This window comes from Vombatus ursinus, unplaced genomic scaffold (assembly GCF_900497805.2).
Source record: "Vombatus ursinus unplaced genomic scaffold, bare-nosed wombat genome assembly UNPS02014818.1, whole genome shotgun sequence".
Lineage (NCBI taxonomy): Eukaryota > Metazoa > Chordata > Mammalia > Diprotodontia > Vombatidae > Vombatus > Vombatus ursinus.
In genome coordinates this window covers 15677649-15694823 of record NW_020954596.1, presented here as the reverse complement: position 1 = coordinate 15694823, position 17175 = coordinate 15677649, and the positions used below count along the sequence as shown (strand labels likewise).

General features: G+C 43.0%; 1 protein-coding gene across 2 annotated transcripts in view; it reads left to right on the top strand.

Moving 5' to 3' along the window:
* MAN2B2 (mannosidase alpha class 2B member 2) overlaps positions 1 to 17175 on the top strand; it is an 82231-nt gene that overhangs the window by 480 nt on the left and 64576 nt on the right. Inside the window, exons 2-3 of one of the 2 annotated variants that reach the window (XM_027836252.1) lie at positions 11076 to 11222; positions 14737 to 14842. In XM_027836252.1, coding sequence (XP_027692053.1) covers positions 11076 to 11222; positions 14737 to 14842 — 253 coding nt within the window. Of the gene's footprint in view, positions 1 to 11075; positions 11223 to 14736; positions 14843 to 17175 lie in introns of those variants that run through there. The other variant, XM_027836253.1, reaches the window with a different exon arrangement.

Below are 17175 nucleotides of genomic sequence, written 5' to 3'. Positions count from 1 at the left end.
TTAGACGGAGACAGGCAGATGTTGCAAAGGGGCAGCTCAGCGTTAGAAGGAGACAAGCAGATATTGCAAGGGGGCAGTTTAGCGTTAGACGGAGACAGGCAGATGTTGCAAGGGGGCAGCTCAGTGTTCCAAGGGATCGAACAGGTATTGCAAGGAGGACGGTTCAGTGTTAAAGGGGGACAACTAGAGGTTGCAAGGAGGTCAGCTCAGTGTTAGAAGAGGACAAGCAAATGTTGCAAGGGGGCAACTTAGCGTGCCAGGGGATCAAGCAGGTGTTGCCAGGGGGACGGCTCAATGTTCCAACAGATGAAGCAGGTGTTGCAAGAGGGGCAGCTCAATGTTCCAAAGGCAACCAGACGTTCCAAAGGCGGCTCCTCGGCGTTCCAAGGGGCCATCGGGATGTTTCAAGGGGAGCAGATCTTACATTCCAGCTGCCCTCTTGGTCCCAGGAGAGTGGATGCTCCCTTGAACCTCAGAACTGGGAGACACAGATGGCAAAGCTATGCTCTCCGCAGTTCCCTCTCCCTTTGCCTACATGAGGAATTTTGGAGCCCGCCCCACTCCCAGAACCATTCAGATTTGAAGCCCTTTTGGGGTCTTTTATTCTGGTCCCATATGTAGTACCAAGGGACCAGCACCCCCCCCAAGAAAGTCAAAATGAGAAATCAGGAACTGTTCAGAATATAGTCGGGCATTAGGGTCAAATGGACAGAGCCCTGGACTTTGGACTCAGTTCCACCACTTCTTGGCTGTGTGACCTTGGACAATTCTCTTCTCTTTGAGTCTCATTTTCCCTCTATGTAAAGGGATTAGAACTAGATTATCACTGAGGCTTCTGGCTCTGAAAGGAGATGGTTGTAGCATCTCCTGTGCCTGAAACAGAATATACCCCAGCCGTCAGTTTGGGTAGGGTGTCGTGGAAACTCAAAATGATCGCCCTTAGCCAAAAGGATGGGAAGTTAGAAGGTCACTGAAGGGCCATTAAATAGAGTGAATTTTCCAAAGTCTAGCTAACGCACATTCAAAAGTGACTTAGTGGGAGTTAAGGGGTTGGCCCAAACTTGACTGCAGGTGACCCTGTTGGTTTAAAGGCAGTCCTAGGGTGCTGAGCGTGCTTAGCTTCTTTGCCTAGAATCACCTGAAAGATTTCTGATGCTTTCAGATTTGTCAGTGAGGACTGAGGAGTCCCATAGAATCAACCCTAGAGTTGGAAGGGGCCCGAGAGGTCATGTAGTCCAAGACCTCTGGTGGACAGATGAGAAAAACTGAGGCCAAGAGACGTGAAGTCAGTTGTCCAAGGTCACACAGTGAGTTACGGAAAAATTGGGATTCAGACTTGGTCTCCTGACTCCCAGGTGAGGTTCTTTGCACCGGATTAGGCTGTCACACTTGAGCCTATCTCTTCCAGGAGGCCGTCCTTGATTGCTTATAGATTTACAGCTGGAAGGCATGTTGGAAGGCATCCAGTCCAGTTCTGCCATTTTACAGATGAAAAACAAGTCCATTGAGGTTAATCGACTCCTAAGTTCACCTAGATCCAGGTCCTGTGACTCGTATTATTCTTGCCAATATACCACACTGACATTTCCCCTCTCTTTACTCTTCTACACAATCTAACACTCGATTATATTTATATATACAGTTTGATTTGTTGTCTTCTTGTTTTATGTGTATAAATTTACTTTCCTCAACCAGGAGTTCATTTGCACTGGATATGCTCTGTTTCCATCCTTGACTTGTGTGGTAGGAGACAGCATGGAAGGAACACTAGATATGGATTTAAAAGATCTTGCTTGGAGTCCCATCTTTGCCACTTATTGCCTGCATGAGCCTGGGCCAATGACTTCTCTTTCCGGGGCTTACCTGTAAAGGAAGAGGGTCAATTTCATGATATCTAGAGACCCTTTGAGCTCCAGCATTCTGTGAACCAAGGTCTCTTCCAGCTCTGACATCCTGTATTAAGATATCCTTCAGCTCTAAATTCTATGGGTGCAACTTTACCACTTACTACCTGTATGATTCTGGGCATCTTCATCTCACTGGACCTCTCTTCATCTGCCAAATGGGGCTAACAGTATTTGTACCCTTTACTTCATAGGGTAGCTGTGCCAGGAAAAATATTAGGTATCATTGACACTGAGTTCTGGTTTTTTTTGCTTTCCCACTGAAATGTTTTTAATATTAATTCATTTATTTTTAGTTTTGAACATTTATTTCCAAAAGGTTTTGAGTTTTAAATTTTCTCCCACTCCCACTTCTTTCTCTCTCTCCCCTCCCCCCTCCCCTGATGTACAATCTGATAATAGGCTTTACATATACATTCATGTTAAGTGTATTTTCCCATTAGTCATTGACATTTTAATTAATACTCTAAGGATCTGTAATTCCATTTTGTTCATCTTTGTTCAGAAATGCAGATTACAGCCTCTTCACAACTGGCGCTTGGTAGGTGTTTAATAAATGCTAGTTGATTGATTGATGAAGGTGATGTGTTCCTGTAGCCAAAAAAAGTCATCACCTTGTGGCCAGACCTTTGGTGATGAACTTGGCCACTTTTAGCTAGATTGGCCCTTGGATAACAGACAAACTAACTCTCACTAGGTCTTCACTTGAAGTCTTCATTTTGGTGGAACTTTCCATGGTTTGTACTCTACCGGCATAGCCTTGAGAACTCAAGGCCATGTCAATACTATGCTGAAGCATGGGAGCAGGATCTCTTGACTTCTTGGGGTGAATACTCCTCCCACCAATGCCTATCACAACCCCTCCAGCCTCTTAGTCCTGTGCAGTCATTGTATGGCTTTCCATAACCATCCCCTCCACCCCCTTCTGAAAGCAGAAATCTCCAAACACTACCTTGTAAGTACTTTTAGTATCTTGATGGTATCAGAATAGCCCCTGGGCAGCTGGTCTTGGAGTCAGGAAGAATCTTCCTTCAAACACAGTCTCACCTGTAAAATGAGAATAACACATCAAATAAGATAACATGTGAAGTTCTTTGCAAACCTTAAAGTGCTATATAAAAGCCCACTCTTGTTATTATTGTATATTGAGTCATGACCCTTTACAGTTGGGTTCCCCAAATCAACAGATCCCAGGGTCTTTTTCAGTCCTCATTCTCTTCTGTTTTTGACATGTGACCATATACATTCTCTTACTGGATTCTCTCTACCCCCTCAGCATTAGGGATATTACAACTTTCCCATTCTCCTCCCTAATCACTCCACAGTCTCTAAGAAACTACCACTGGTTTCTCATCCTCTTCTCAACTCCTTAATTCAGTTGTTCCCCTAGTAGCTTTCCATAGCCCTTTTCTCTTCTATTTATACTCCCTTCCTTGGTAATTTTGTTCACTCCCTTGGTTTTAGCCACCACCTTTATGCTGCTAACTCCCAAATTTGTACATATCTGTATATATCTATAGCTCTGGGCCCCCAGCTAGCATTTGGAGGCAGTGTGGTGCAGTTAGAACATGTTAGGATTTGACACCAGAGAGCTTACTTTCAAATCCTAGCTCTGCTCCCATTAGTGCTACTTCTGTGACCTTGGCAGATCATTCCCTAGCTAATCCTCAGTTTTTTCATTTGTAGGGGAATCAGGACTAAATTTTCTAAGAGATTCCTCCCAGCTTTAAATCTACGATCATGTGATCTCCAGTTGCCTCTAGCATATCAATTCTTGGATACCCAAAACTGAACTTACTGTCTTTCTCCCTAAACTTTCTTCCACTTCTAGCTTAATAATATGTTTCTCTACTGATCCAAGGTTTACAAAGCAATGTACATGTTATGTCATTTGATTGTCACAATAACCTTTCACTATTTCTCTCTGTGGTACCACATTCACCTCATCTGCCACATTCACAATGCTGGTGTTATGTTTGTTTCTTCCTCGTCCTTCACCTCTCACATCCAGTAAGTGACTAGGTCCTGTTGATTCTATCTCTTATAAAAAAAACTCCGGTATGTGATCCCTCCCCTCTATTCTTGTTATTACTGCCCCACTTCAGCCTCTCTCTGGCCTTGGGGGCTATTGCAGTAGCCTCAGGTCACTCTACATGCTGATAGCAGTCCTTAATATTAACATAGAACTTTGGACATGTGAGTCCTCTGACTAAGAATCCTTAGTGGCTCCCTGCTGCCCCCCAAGTCGAGTTCATACTCCCTGTCCTAGCTTGCAAGGTCTTCTGTGTTCTGACGCCACCCTACTTTTCTAGCCTTTTCTCATATTACTTTCCCTCCAGGGAAAACTCAAGAGCTCCAGGGCCTTCTTCTCATCTTTTTGATCTTTTTTGCTTCTAATTTGCTTCCATTCCTTGGCACCTTTGCTCAGGCTGTTTCCTCTGCCTGGAATGCCTTTCTTCCTTGTCTTTACCTGCTGAACTTAGCTGTTATTTAAAGCTCCCCTTAAAGACCATCTCCTTCAGAAACCTTTCTCTAATTGATAACCTCTGCCTTCATATCTCACATAGCACATAGGGATACTTTGTACCTCTCAAATGCACTTATTCCCATGCTTTGTTGAATCCCCTTCTCACTGATGTGGCAACTTCGTTCTTTTTTTTTTTTTTTTGGTGAGGCAATTGGGGTTAAAGTGACTTGCCCAGAGTCACACAGCTAGTAAGTGTTATGTGTCAGAGTCTGGATTTGAACTCAGGTCGTCCTGACTCCAGGGCAAGTGCTCTATTCACTGCGCCACCTAGCTGCACCAACTTCTTTCAACAGTGCAGTTTGCAACCTACCCACACTCTCTTACTTTCTATGACTATCCTTTTCAGCCTCCAGTAAATCTGCCATAAAGAATCCACCCAACTTGCTGGGAGCCTTCTTCATCCCTTGGACACATTTAATGGTGTCCTTTGGAGCATGCAGACTTTCCATTGTCGCTCCATCTTCTCACTCTGGATTCCACCCAGCTTCTTTTCAATTGCCTCTCTCTGATGACATCTCTCTTTTACGTCCCTTTTTCTATGAAATGCAAGAATGAATTTAGGATAATAGAATCATCATAGTGAGAGCTGGAAAGGACCTGAGAGGCTTTTGAGTCCAACCAACCCCCTCTTTTTATCAGTAACAAAACTGAAATATAGAGATTTATAGCTAATAAATCCCATGTCTTGCTGACTCCAAGTTCAGTGTTTTATCCATTACTCCATGCTGCCTCTACTTTAAGTACTGTAATATTGTGTATTATGTTCCCCTCTGATCCCTACACAAGTCTGTTTTGTGATGACAGGTACCCGGACGCATCCAAACTTTCTATCTCTCTCAATGCCTACCATCACAGTAGATGTCTAATAAATGTTTCTTGATTTGATTGACCTTCATGGCAACAGATCAGAATTTATACTTACAAAAAAGTTGTCCCCCTCTAAAGTGGTCATTCTGGGAAATCATAATCTTACTTATTCCAAAGAAACTGCCATAGCTTTGGAGGTTTTTAGAGCTCCTCTTTGGAAATTAATAACACATTGTATTTATAGAAAGTTGTATGGTTATAAAGCACTTTCATTATCTCATTTGATCATCCCTGCCTCCTGTGAGGTGAGTGATACAGGCCATATATCCCCCACAGATGGGGAATTTGAGGCCCAGTAAGAGCGACTTTCTCAAGGTTACATAAAAAAAATCCCGGTTGGTTTTCCTTGGGCAGGAGTGGGGAACCTGCAGCCTGGAGGTCATGTGTGACCCTCTAGGTCCTCAAGTGTGGCCCCACTCGAAAAAAGGAAAAACCCTGGACTTTCCCACACGGCCAGATCTCTGGCGTTCGTTTGCCTGAGGCTTCCCATCAGCTGGCCTTTCTTTGTGGCTACGTCCAATCTCCCAATTCTCCGTTACCCTAAACCTAGCCTAGCCCTCCATTGGCTTACTTCCCTGTGGTCCCCCAGCCACTTCCCACCCTAAATCCTAGCTAGGCTCCATTCTCCCTTGCCATGTGGGCCAGGTCCCTGGCATTCTATTACCTCACAGTCCTTGCTGGCTATTTGGCCGCTCCTAGATCTCTCCCACAGTCTTTCTGTATATAAGGTCCATCTTGTCTCCATTAAGATGCTCGGATTCTTACAATCCAGCGAATAGCTCACAGATGCTCAGGTTCCTTGAGAGTCTGGCTAATATGACAGATCTCTAATAAACCTTGTCTCTGGCCAAAAGAAAGCTTGGGTCATGATTTTGGGGTCCCAGCACCCCTAAACCTCTAGACCTCATCGCTAGGACTGGATAGAGCCCAGGCCTCCTGGCTCTCAGTGTAGTGTATTTTTCATGGTAGTATCTCACCTAATAGGCCCTATTTCAACTTCTGATAAGATTGAGGGGGAAAACCAAGCAAGACTAAAAAGATCCCAATAGGGTTTTGTTTTGCTTTTCCTCTTCTGTGTTGTGAAATTTCCGGTTCTCCCCTGGGAAGATAAGGCCTTTCAAACAAGTCCAGCTGGGCCCTGAAAGCTGCCCTTCCAGAAACACGATCCCATTTGAACAGTAGTAAGCAGCAATCTGAACTCTGTCCTGTGTCCCTCAGCAAGGACCCCATGGAGTTCAAAGTTGAGAGGAATCCTTTAAAGTTGGGGAGGCCTGCAGCGTAGTCAGCTGGGCTGCCCTCATAATGCCTTTCCCCTGTGAGGTAGGTGGGGCCAGTATTAGTCTCCTGATAATAATAACAATTTACATAGGATTTTAAGGTTTAATATGTTATCTTATCTGATCCTCACAATTACCCTGTGAAGTAGGTGCTATCATTATCATCCCCATTTTACCAATGGGAAAGCCGTGACTGAGAGTTACCATGATTTGCCCAGGGTTACATGGTTCCTGAGGCAGATTTTGAACTCATATCTTGCTGAGTCCAAGTCTAATGCTATCCACCAAGCCACCTAGCTGCCCCGTTTTTCAGATGAAGAAACCAAGGTGTAGATAGAATGTGAAGTTAACTTCTTAGGGTCAAAAAAAGTGTTGGAGTCAGGTTTTTTGACTGTAAGACTGGTACCCTTACCACAACATTGCACCTGACATTAACACCCTAAGGACATTTCTCTTCATGTTACTGTTCCCCTCATAAACATTCATTGGCTCCATCTTACCTGTCAGATAGGGGCAGCTAGGTGGCACAGTAGATAAACTAAGGGACCTAGAGTCAGGAAGATCTGAGTTCAAATTTGGCCTCAGACACTTACTAACTGGTTCACTGTGGGCAAGTCATTTAACTCCTTTGCCTCAGTTTCCTCATCTGTAAAATGGAGATAATAATATTACCTTTCTCCCAGGGCTGTTGTGAGGATCCAATGAGACAATAATTGTAAAGTGCATATTACCATGCCTGGCACATAGTAGGTACTATACGTTAACTGTTACTATTATTTAAAGTATTAATTCCTAATCCAGGCAATAGAGGTCCTTTACGATCTGAGTTCAGTTTACCTCACCATCTTTATTTGGTACTACTTACTCCCCATTTTGGATTCTGTTTTTCTGGCAAACTGGGCTTTTCTTTATACCCAGCTCTCATCCTTACCTGTCCTAGATACATGCCTTCAGCCTATGTTCCATGCCTGGAACAGACACCCCCACAAACTGCCCAGCACCTCCATCTCTTGAATTCTCTCCCTTCAAGGCCCACTCAAAGGGACATGCTTCATGAGGCTTTCCCTTTCCCCACTTCTTCCACGTCCCCTTCTCCCAATTAGATTGTAAGCTCCTTGAGAGTAGGTGCTGGGACTAATCTCTGAATTGGTGCCTTGAGCCCTGGGTATAAAATGACTGTGCGTGGGAGAAATCACTTAGCCTTTTACTTTTAAATTTCCCCATCTGTAAAATGGGGTAACCAAACTTATACTGCTTATTTCTCAGAATTAGCACGAGGACAACTCTTTAAAGGCTGCAGAAATGGGAACTGTTACTGTTCTTATCTTTCCTCACCTTCCCAAGAAGCTCTTTCCAGGGACTTGTCTCAGTGTCTTTTGCTAGTCACAGCTCTTGCTGTGGGGTGGAAAGTGACTGAATTTTTTGGACTCTTCTCAAAAGATGGAAGGTCTTCTGTGAAGCCAGGACTGAGCCTGGTTTCATTTTCTTTATTTAATTTTTTTTTCACTCATCAAGCATTAATTGTTTTTCTTGTTCCCACCTCCCCCACCTCCTGCTGGGAAGAGAGGAAGGGAGGAAAAGAGGTTAGGAAGGAGGGAGAGAGAGAAGGATTGGGGAGGGTGGGAAGAAGGGAAGGCTGGAGGGATGCTACCCTGGTATTGAGTGGTTAGCTTGTCAAAAAACAGCTGATCAGTTTGGACTGATTGAAAACTGTTTTGTCTAAAGAAAAGTAATCTTAGGAATTATGTAATAAGTAGGATTTTCCCAATTGGCTAGAAAACCTACTTACGTCGAAATTGAACCTTCAGGCCAGAATCTGAGGAAATGGGGTCTCAGTAGGCACTCAGTAGGACAAAGGAGAGAGGTGTTATTTCTTTGTACAAGGTGGGTAGTGATAGTGGTAAGGAGTTGAGGAGATCATAAGAAAACAGGTTTGGATAAGCTCAAACACTGTGCAGGGCTCCCAGAAAGGGATTAAGCGCTTGAGATTAATTGGAGTCAGTCCCTCAGATCTTGTGCAGAGTCCTCACATCCAGTAATTGGTAGAGCCAGGAATAATTAAAACCAAGGTTTACTAATTCCCTTGTATAGCAATTTTAATCCTACCCCTAATTTTCACAAGTTCTCAATCATCAGGGTCTTACCAATGTGTTATCTTAATGAGCGATGGTTTTTTTTTTGCTGTTGTTACTATTCTAAGTTATAGCAGTTATGATCGTTTCTGGTATATAAGCTTGACCCTTTTCACTTCTAGGAAACACCTGCAGGATTTAAAAAAAAAAAGAATCCTGATATAATTTTCTACAACATTTTGTATGACATCTGAATTCTGAAATGCTCTCCGTTCATAGCAGTAATAAGAGTTTCTGGTTGTAAAGTACTTTATGATCGTTAATAAGTGAGCACTTTGCATCCATTATCTCATTTTTGCTTCACAACATCCCTGGGAGTTATGTACACAGTATAAATATTATCATCCTTGTTTTCTGGATGAGGAAGGTGAGGTTCAGAGCGGTTATGATTTGCCCAGAGTCACACTGCTATTGAGTGGTAGAATCTTCCCTGAAATACATATGTTTTTGACCCAAAGCTCATTGAACTTTCTTATAATCATAGAAGATTAAAGACACCTGGGAAGGTATCACCTAGCCCAGCTGGCACATGGATCATGAATCTCTTTTATATGTGCATGTATGTTTGAATATATATACTCTATATACTTACATGTATGCTTAGACATAGACACCTATATCCTCTGTGTATGTACATATGTCCATTATTTATTTACATACATACACATTAGATACATATACATTCTCTTATGTATATACACACATACGTATATCTATATATCTTTTTTCACACATATATATGCCAAACTATTATTATGTTATGTTATTTTATTGTGTGTAAAATGTCCTGTCAGATGCACATACAACTTCTGTTTTAAGATGTTTGGTAGTGAGGAACTCCCTATGTGAATAGGTTTGCTCACAGTTAGTTTAATATTAGAACCCAGCTCTCAAGTGTGTGTCTCTTATCTCTTAAGTCTTGTTCTTGTCTTTTCTCCATGTAGACACTTTTTAATGAGTTTTGCAGTGTTTTCATATCTAATAAAGGAGCAGCAATCTGGTGCATTTGAAAGAACCCTAAATTTGGAGTCAACAGACCTGGATTTGAACCCTCATTCTGATATTAATTCATTGAGTGACCTCGGGGAAGTTAAGTCCCTGTCTGGGCTTTACTTATCCAGTGGCAGGATTACCATAGAAAGTCTCAAAATAACCCTTCCAGCTCTAACTTCCTGTGACTTTGTAATAGTGGATAATACCATACTGTTTACCTTTCCTGAAATTGAGGGACCATAGTGAAATGATTTTCTCAGTTCCTTATTAAGTTCTTAGAATAGATGTACAGATTCTTCTGTTAAGGTTCTGTGAATATTAAAATTCCTCTTGAGATAGAGATTATGTCTGTGAACATAGTTTAGGGAGCATTCCAAGTTAAAGCAGTATTATAGGCATGGGAAGTTGAGTCAGGAGGCCACACTTCTGGTCCCAGCTCTCTGTGATTTTGGGCTGGTCCCACCTCTTATCTAACCTTGACTAGAGTTTCCTCATTTGCAAAATGAGATAAAACATATTGCTGGCACTTACTGACACTGTTAAGGTAATGTCTGTGAAGGGTTAGAATCCTGGAATACTGCAGTCGGAAGGGACCCTAGAAATTTTCATATCTAACTCCCTCATTTGACAGCAGTGGAAACTGAGATCCAGAAGGGGGAAGTCACTTCCTCAAGGTAACAGTGAATTATTGGCATAACTAAGGTGAGAACCTGGGTCTCCAAACTCCCTCCATGTCCATTGTTATTATACTACACTGTCTCAATCAATCAATAGACACTTATTAAGCACCTACTATGTGCTAGGAACAAGTGCTTATTATATAAATGCAAAGCATTATCTTCACCACAGCTGAACTGCCCTGAACCCAGAAAGGAAGTCATTGCTGAAAACAGTGCTAATGAGGGCACCAGCCTATTACCCTGAGACTGGCTGCAGCTGAAAGCAGGGATAGCCTCAGCCACTGGGCTGGTGTCTGGGATAGCCTGGGCCTTTGGGCTGGTGTTGCAATATGGTAGCTGTAAAGCTGATTGCATTGGAAGGGAAACAAGTGGAGCCAGTTCCCTAAGCAGCTATCCATTTTTGCGTTTGCCTGCAGTGGCCCTGTGCGTGAATTGTTTGCCTTGGCCGGAGAGAAAACCACAGGGCTGGGTAAGGATGCTTCTTTGTCACCAGGCTGGTGACATTCATGTCCTTAGTAACAAGCACCATCTTGGTTTTTGCCCAGTCTCTTGCCTGTATGAGAGCTTGTGGAACACTAGCCCCTAGTATCATGGCCAACTGTCCAGTTTAGGGGAAGGGGTCATCTCGTTACTTTCAACCTGTTTGTTTACTCATAGGCTGTCATCCCCCCACCCACCTTGCTCTCATTCTGCAGGAGAGCATGCATGCCTATGCAGCCAATGTCTACACTTCCGTCACCAAGGAACTGAGCAGAGAGAAGCAGCGCAAATTTATTGCTGTGGAACAAGAGTTCTTCCGGCTCTGGTGGAGCAAAGTGGCCACAGACACCCAGAAACACCAGGTAATGGTGTTTGATTTATTAATTACTGTCCTGGGAGCTAAGAAAGCTTTCTTAATGGATGCTGCCGTATTCAAAGGAAAAGAAAACCACATTCAGGCAAACATTGTAAAAAAAAAAGTCAAAGGAGCACCACTGAGCTGTTGTTAAGGTTGTCTTTTCTTTTGATCAATGTGAGTTGCATTTTTTCTAAAGGGTTTAGAATTCTAATTCTGGCTAAAAGCCCCACCAGGAAACTTTACAATGATATTTTCACTGACAGTGTGAAACAATTATGCCTTCTGTTTCTTATCAGGGGGTTGAAGCTAAATAACATTATAGGTTTTTTTATTGTTTATTTGTTGTAGATGAGACCAGGCCAGTATTTCTTAAAGAACCTGAGAGGCAGCAAGGAATTAGTAGATAAAGATAAAGCCAGAAAGATCTGGGTTCAAGTGCAGCCTCCGACACATTCTGAAAATCTTGAAATCTCTAACACTTCAAGTTACAGAGAAGGTGCATTGGTAGACAGGGTCTCTCCAACCAGGAAGCCTCAATGCCAGTGAAATCACAGACCCAGGCTCTATCCCCTTTCCTTATCATAGCATTTAAAGTTAGAATGTCCTCATGTTCAACCCCCTAATTCAAGGGGTGAAGAAACAAGGCTAAGAAATGGGCAATGATAGCTTCATGGGTAGACTACTTTCTCTTTATAGGACCTTAGACAAAGTTCAGCTCTGCCACTTTCTGACTGTGTGACCTTGGCCTGGTCATTTCCCTTTTTGGAGCATCAGGTTCCTAATGTTCCTGATGAGCAGGTCGATAAGATGATTGCAAAGGCCTATCTAACCCCAGCGTTTGAGTTCTGGGACCTGGTTGAAGCGGAAGGCTCAGCAAATGGCCGAGAAGGCCAAGATGTTTCACTCCTACTGTTTGTATACCAGTCTGAGCTTTTCTTAGAAGGGTTTGGGGGACAGCTCAAGCAGGTCACTGCTTTTACTCTGCCATCTTGGCTCTGCCCTCCCTGAACTTTTCTTAAAGGCTGATCTGTGCAGAGCATTGGATTAAGTGCTGGGGAAAATTAAAGGATCAATAAGATATGGTCCCCATCCTCTTACAGCTGAAAAATCTACTTTAAAAAAGAAAATAATAATAGCTCACATTTCTCTATTGCTCTATGGTTTGCAAAGTGCTCACCACACAAAAATCATGTGAAGTAGACAGTGTAAGGATTCTCATCCTGATTGCAGAGAGTGATACTGAGGTTCAGCCAAGCGATTTGCCCAGGGAGAAGCTATATTGCATGAGGACAGCAGTGTCAGTAAAGGCACATCCCAGCCCAGAGAGTTATTAGCTGTGTGACCCTGTGCAAGTCACTTAACCTCGCTGTACCTCAGTTCCTCATCTGTAAAATAATGGGGATAATAGTCACTTCTTCTTTCTACTTTGTAAAAACCCCCAGGAAACTTATGGAGGTAGCATAGAAAAAGGTTCTTCAAGAAAGAAAGAACTATGGGCCAACGGCTTGGGCCCTTCCTGCAGTTTGCCTGACTGAGAGAGAGGCTGGTGCCATCTTCAACTCTCTCTGGACTCTCAGATCAACTATACTGCCTCCTCCATTGTGCTCACCACCACTTATTGAGGGTAGGGCAGCTTCCTGCATAGCCCTGGTTGTGGCTCCATTGTACGCAGGCCGCTCAGAGTCCTGACACCTAAAACCAGCTCTTGGTTATCTGTGCCACTCTAGGGCAGGAATACCCACATCACTCTAAAATTCCATGTAAGCAAGTGACTGGGAAACAGGACAGGAGACTGTGCCGCTGATTGGCTGTGTGACCTGTGGCAAATCACTTGCCCTCCTTGATCCTCAGTTTCCTCTTCTAGAAGGTGGGGAGAATCATCCCTACCCTGCTAAGAGAACACATGCTTTGTATTTTGAAAAGCACTATACAAAAGACATTCACTGCAACTCCTTTTGCATTGGCAAAGAACCAGAAATGAAGGGGTATGTCCACCTAGTGGGGATGACTAGACAAATTATAGTATGTTGACGTAGCAGAATGCCATTGTGCCATGGGAAATGACTACACAGTGTCAGAGAAAACTGGAAAGAGTAAAATGAAGTGATGGAGAAAGAAGTGAGCAGAACCAGGAGGACCGTGTATACACCAACATTGTAAAGAAAAAAACAACTTTAAAAGACTTGAGAACTTTCATCAGTGCAGTGACCAACTACAATTCCAGAGAGCTAAAGATAAAAGCCCCTCACCCACTGGCTTCCTGACTGAGAGGAGTGGGACTCAAGGTGCAGAATGCGACATTCATTTTGGGACATAACAGTGTGCAGATTTGCGCTCCCTCCCTCACTCCCTCTCTCTCTCTCTCTCTCTCTCTCTCTCCCCCCCTCTCCCTCCTTCCCTCTCTCTCTCTCTCACCCCTTCTCCCCCTCTTCCCCTTCCTCCCTCTCTCTCTCCCTCTCTCTCTCCTTTCTCTTCAATGGGAAGGAAAGGAAAGGAGAAAAAATAAATGCTTGTTAATTGGAAAAAAGGAATAAAATATTTTTTTAAAGGAAAAGCAAAAATAAAAGTACTGTACAGAGGTCAGATAGTCAATAAGCATTTATTAAGCACCTACTACCGTCAGGAACTGTGCTAAGCACTGGAGAGACAAAGAAAGACAAAAGACAATGCCTGCCGTCAAGGAGCTCACGTCTAATGGAGGGCAGGGACTGCCTCAGATACTTGGTAGATGTTTGAACTTGGCCACGTCACTTAACCACTGTCTGCCACAAGTTTCCCTAACTGTAAAATGGGGATGATAATAGCACCTACCTCACAGGGCTTTTGCAAGGATCAAATGACATAATATTTGCCAAGTGCTTTGCATGGTGCCTGGCCCATAGCATGTACTTAATAAATGTTTGTTTCTTTCCTTCCTTGATTAAACAACTGAAGTTCACGAGTATAAGCTACATGTACCAGGTCACGAGGCTAAAGCTTTGCTTCATAGAATGACAATGCTGGGAGACCTTTGAGATTCCCTAGTCCTGGGATGGGGAACCTGCCGCCTCGAGGCCACATGTGGCCCTCGAGGTCCTCAAGGGCCGCCGTTTGACTGAATCCAAACTTCACACAACAGATGCTTTTGGGGATTCAGTCAAAGGGCCACCCTTAAGGACCTAGAGGCAGCAGGTTCCACACCCCTCCAGGGCGGTCCGATGTTGGCATTTTATAGATGAGAAAAAACTGATCCCCCAAGCGGGGAGGGACTCCCCACTAAGTGCAGCACAGGATGAAGCAGGGAGGTAGCCTCAATCCCATCTGACCAATGTGGACAGTGAGCTACCCTCGTCACACAACTACTAGCCTATGGAATCAATACTTGAGGCTAGGTCTTCTGATTTACACCCGGTCTGCTGTACTCTGTTCTGCTTGTAAGATTAAAATGAAACTCTTAAAACTAGTAGTTGCTGAGTAAATGTATTCTAGTTTAATTATTGACTGGATTGTTAATGAAATTGTGTTTCCCATTATCAAAGGTCCATCAATTAGTGAAAGAAGGACGACTGGAATTTATTATTGGAGGCCAGGTGATGCACGATGAAGCAGTGACCCATGTCGATGATCAGATTTTACAGCTAACAGGTTTGTTGCTTTACCCATTCAGTAATGCCACCTGACTCATTGAATGAGTGAATGAAGCATTTATGAGGTACTTACTGTATGCAAAGTGCTGTGCCCTAGGGTTACAAAAAGTAAGACTGTCCTTGCCCTCTCTGAGCTCACATTCTAAGGGGGCAGATAATACACATGGGAGGTGTCAGCTACAATACAAAGAGACCTTGGCTTAACATTGGGCTGTACAACAGACTAGCTGTGTGACTCCAGACAAGGAGTCTCTGGGCATCTGCTGCCTGATTTGTGATAGGAGGGCTTGGACCATATGCCCTTCAGGTTCCTTCCTGCTTCAGTAATCTTTGTTTTATGTTCCAAGACGTATTCCAGTTCTAACATCTTGGGATTCTAAGATTTTTTTTTCCAGGTCTGACATTTTACATTCTATGATGTCTCCTTCCTAAAATTCTATACTTTTATAAATATCATGGAAAGCAAAGAAGCAACACAGCACTGGTGGGAGAATATTGGGCTGGGATGACTTCCTTTTTGGGTCTCAGTTTCTTCAACTGTAAAGTAAAGATCATCTCATTCTTACCTCCTGATTCTTCAAGCCCTCGGGCCATTTTCCACTTCTGTAGCTGAATTTTTTCAGATTAATAAATGTTGATGGTGGGTGGCATCCAAGATATAATTCTTTTCCTTTCTTGAAGAATTTTTTTTCTCTTGCTACCTCCAGAAGTTTCTCAGGGGTTTCAAGCTAAACTCCAGTTAATTGTTAACTCTCTTTGTTTCGGGCAGTAGTTGTTAAAAACAGAAGCAGGGAAGGCAAAATGGCAGCACTGAGCAATCCCAAGGAATTTACAGTATCTGCGGCATTTACAGTATCTGAGATGTTGTCTGTCATCAGGGCATTTCAGCCAACAGTGCAATGAGAGTCCCAGAGAGCATGGAATTTGATAAGGTATCAGGCAGGTGACACATCTTTAGTAAATACTTGTTGTGTTGATCTCATTGGAATTGAGGCCTTGTGCACTGGGGCCCATTCAGTGTTATCCAAACTGACCTCAAATGATGAGGAATTAAAAACTGGCTGGAATGTTAAACATGAATGGAAGGTAAGGACAAGTACTAAAAGGAGAAAAGCAAATAGTAATTGCCAGCTCAACAACCAGATGAAAGATTGCTCAAGGTAACAGGGACTAGGTGGTACAGTAGATGGCGCACCGGACTTGGGGGTCAGAAGGACCTGAGTTCAAATCTAGCCTGAGATACTGACTAGATGTTTGACACTGGGCAAGTCACTTAACCTCTCTTGGCCTCCAGTTTCCTCAATTATAATATAAAGATAATATGATACCTGCCAGGAAACTATTGATAATAAAGTCCTCTTATGCCCCAAAAGATTTATAGCAGCTCTTTTTATGATAGCGAAGAATTGGATACAAAATGGATGCCTTCCAAATGGGGAAATGGCCAAACAGATTGTGGTACGTGGATGTGATTCTCATCACACTGTAAAGAATGATGAACATGAAGGATTTAGAGAAGATTTATGTGAACTAAGAATGAACAGAACCAAAAAGAATTTTAAATGAACTTATAATTATTAATAATGTCCTAGAGAAGAATTAAGAAAAGGTACCTCTTACTTTTCCAGAGTTCCAGAGTTGGGGGACTATGGGTGTGGGACATTTCATGTACTCTCAGGCGCAGTACATACGTTGATTAGTTTTTCCAAAATGCTGTATTTCTCTTTTTAAATCTGCCTTGTAGGGGATGGAAGGAATAGTGCAGGCCTGCACAACCTATTGCTCACCAAAGGATTTCAAGCAGCTTGCAAAAAATGGAGGTTTTCCTCTATGTTTTTCATGGGCCACCCAAAATCCTTTGGCATGCCGCAGGTCATGCAGGCCTGGAATGGAGTATACTTGGAAATGAATGTGAAATGAAGACAAAAAACATCAATAAGAACTTTTTTTCCCCAATAACCAATGGGAGGTAACATAGTATATTGACAGGTAATCCAAGAGAAGGCTCAGGAGGTCTAATTCTGGTCTGGCCTCTGCCTAAAGTTTGCACTGTGGTCTTAAACAAGTCTCTTCCCCTCTCTGCCTCTCATTTTTGCCTTAGTTAAGTCATCTGTAAGATTTTTGTTTCTTTGTTTTTTCTTCCTCAATTCTGACGATCTGTGATTCGAGACTTGACGTTAGGAGACAGATGTGCCACTTTCTAGTTGTGTCACCTTGGACATATAATAATAATAACAACAAAAATAATAATGATGATGATGGCTATCGTTCATAATCGTTTTAAGGATTCCAAAATGCTGCACGCAGGTTGTCTCATTTTATCCTCACAAC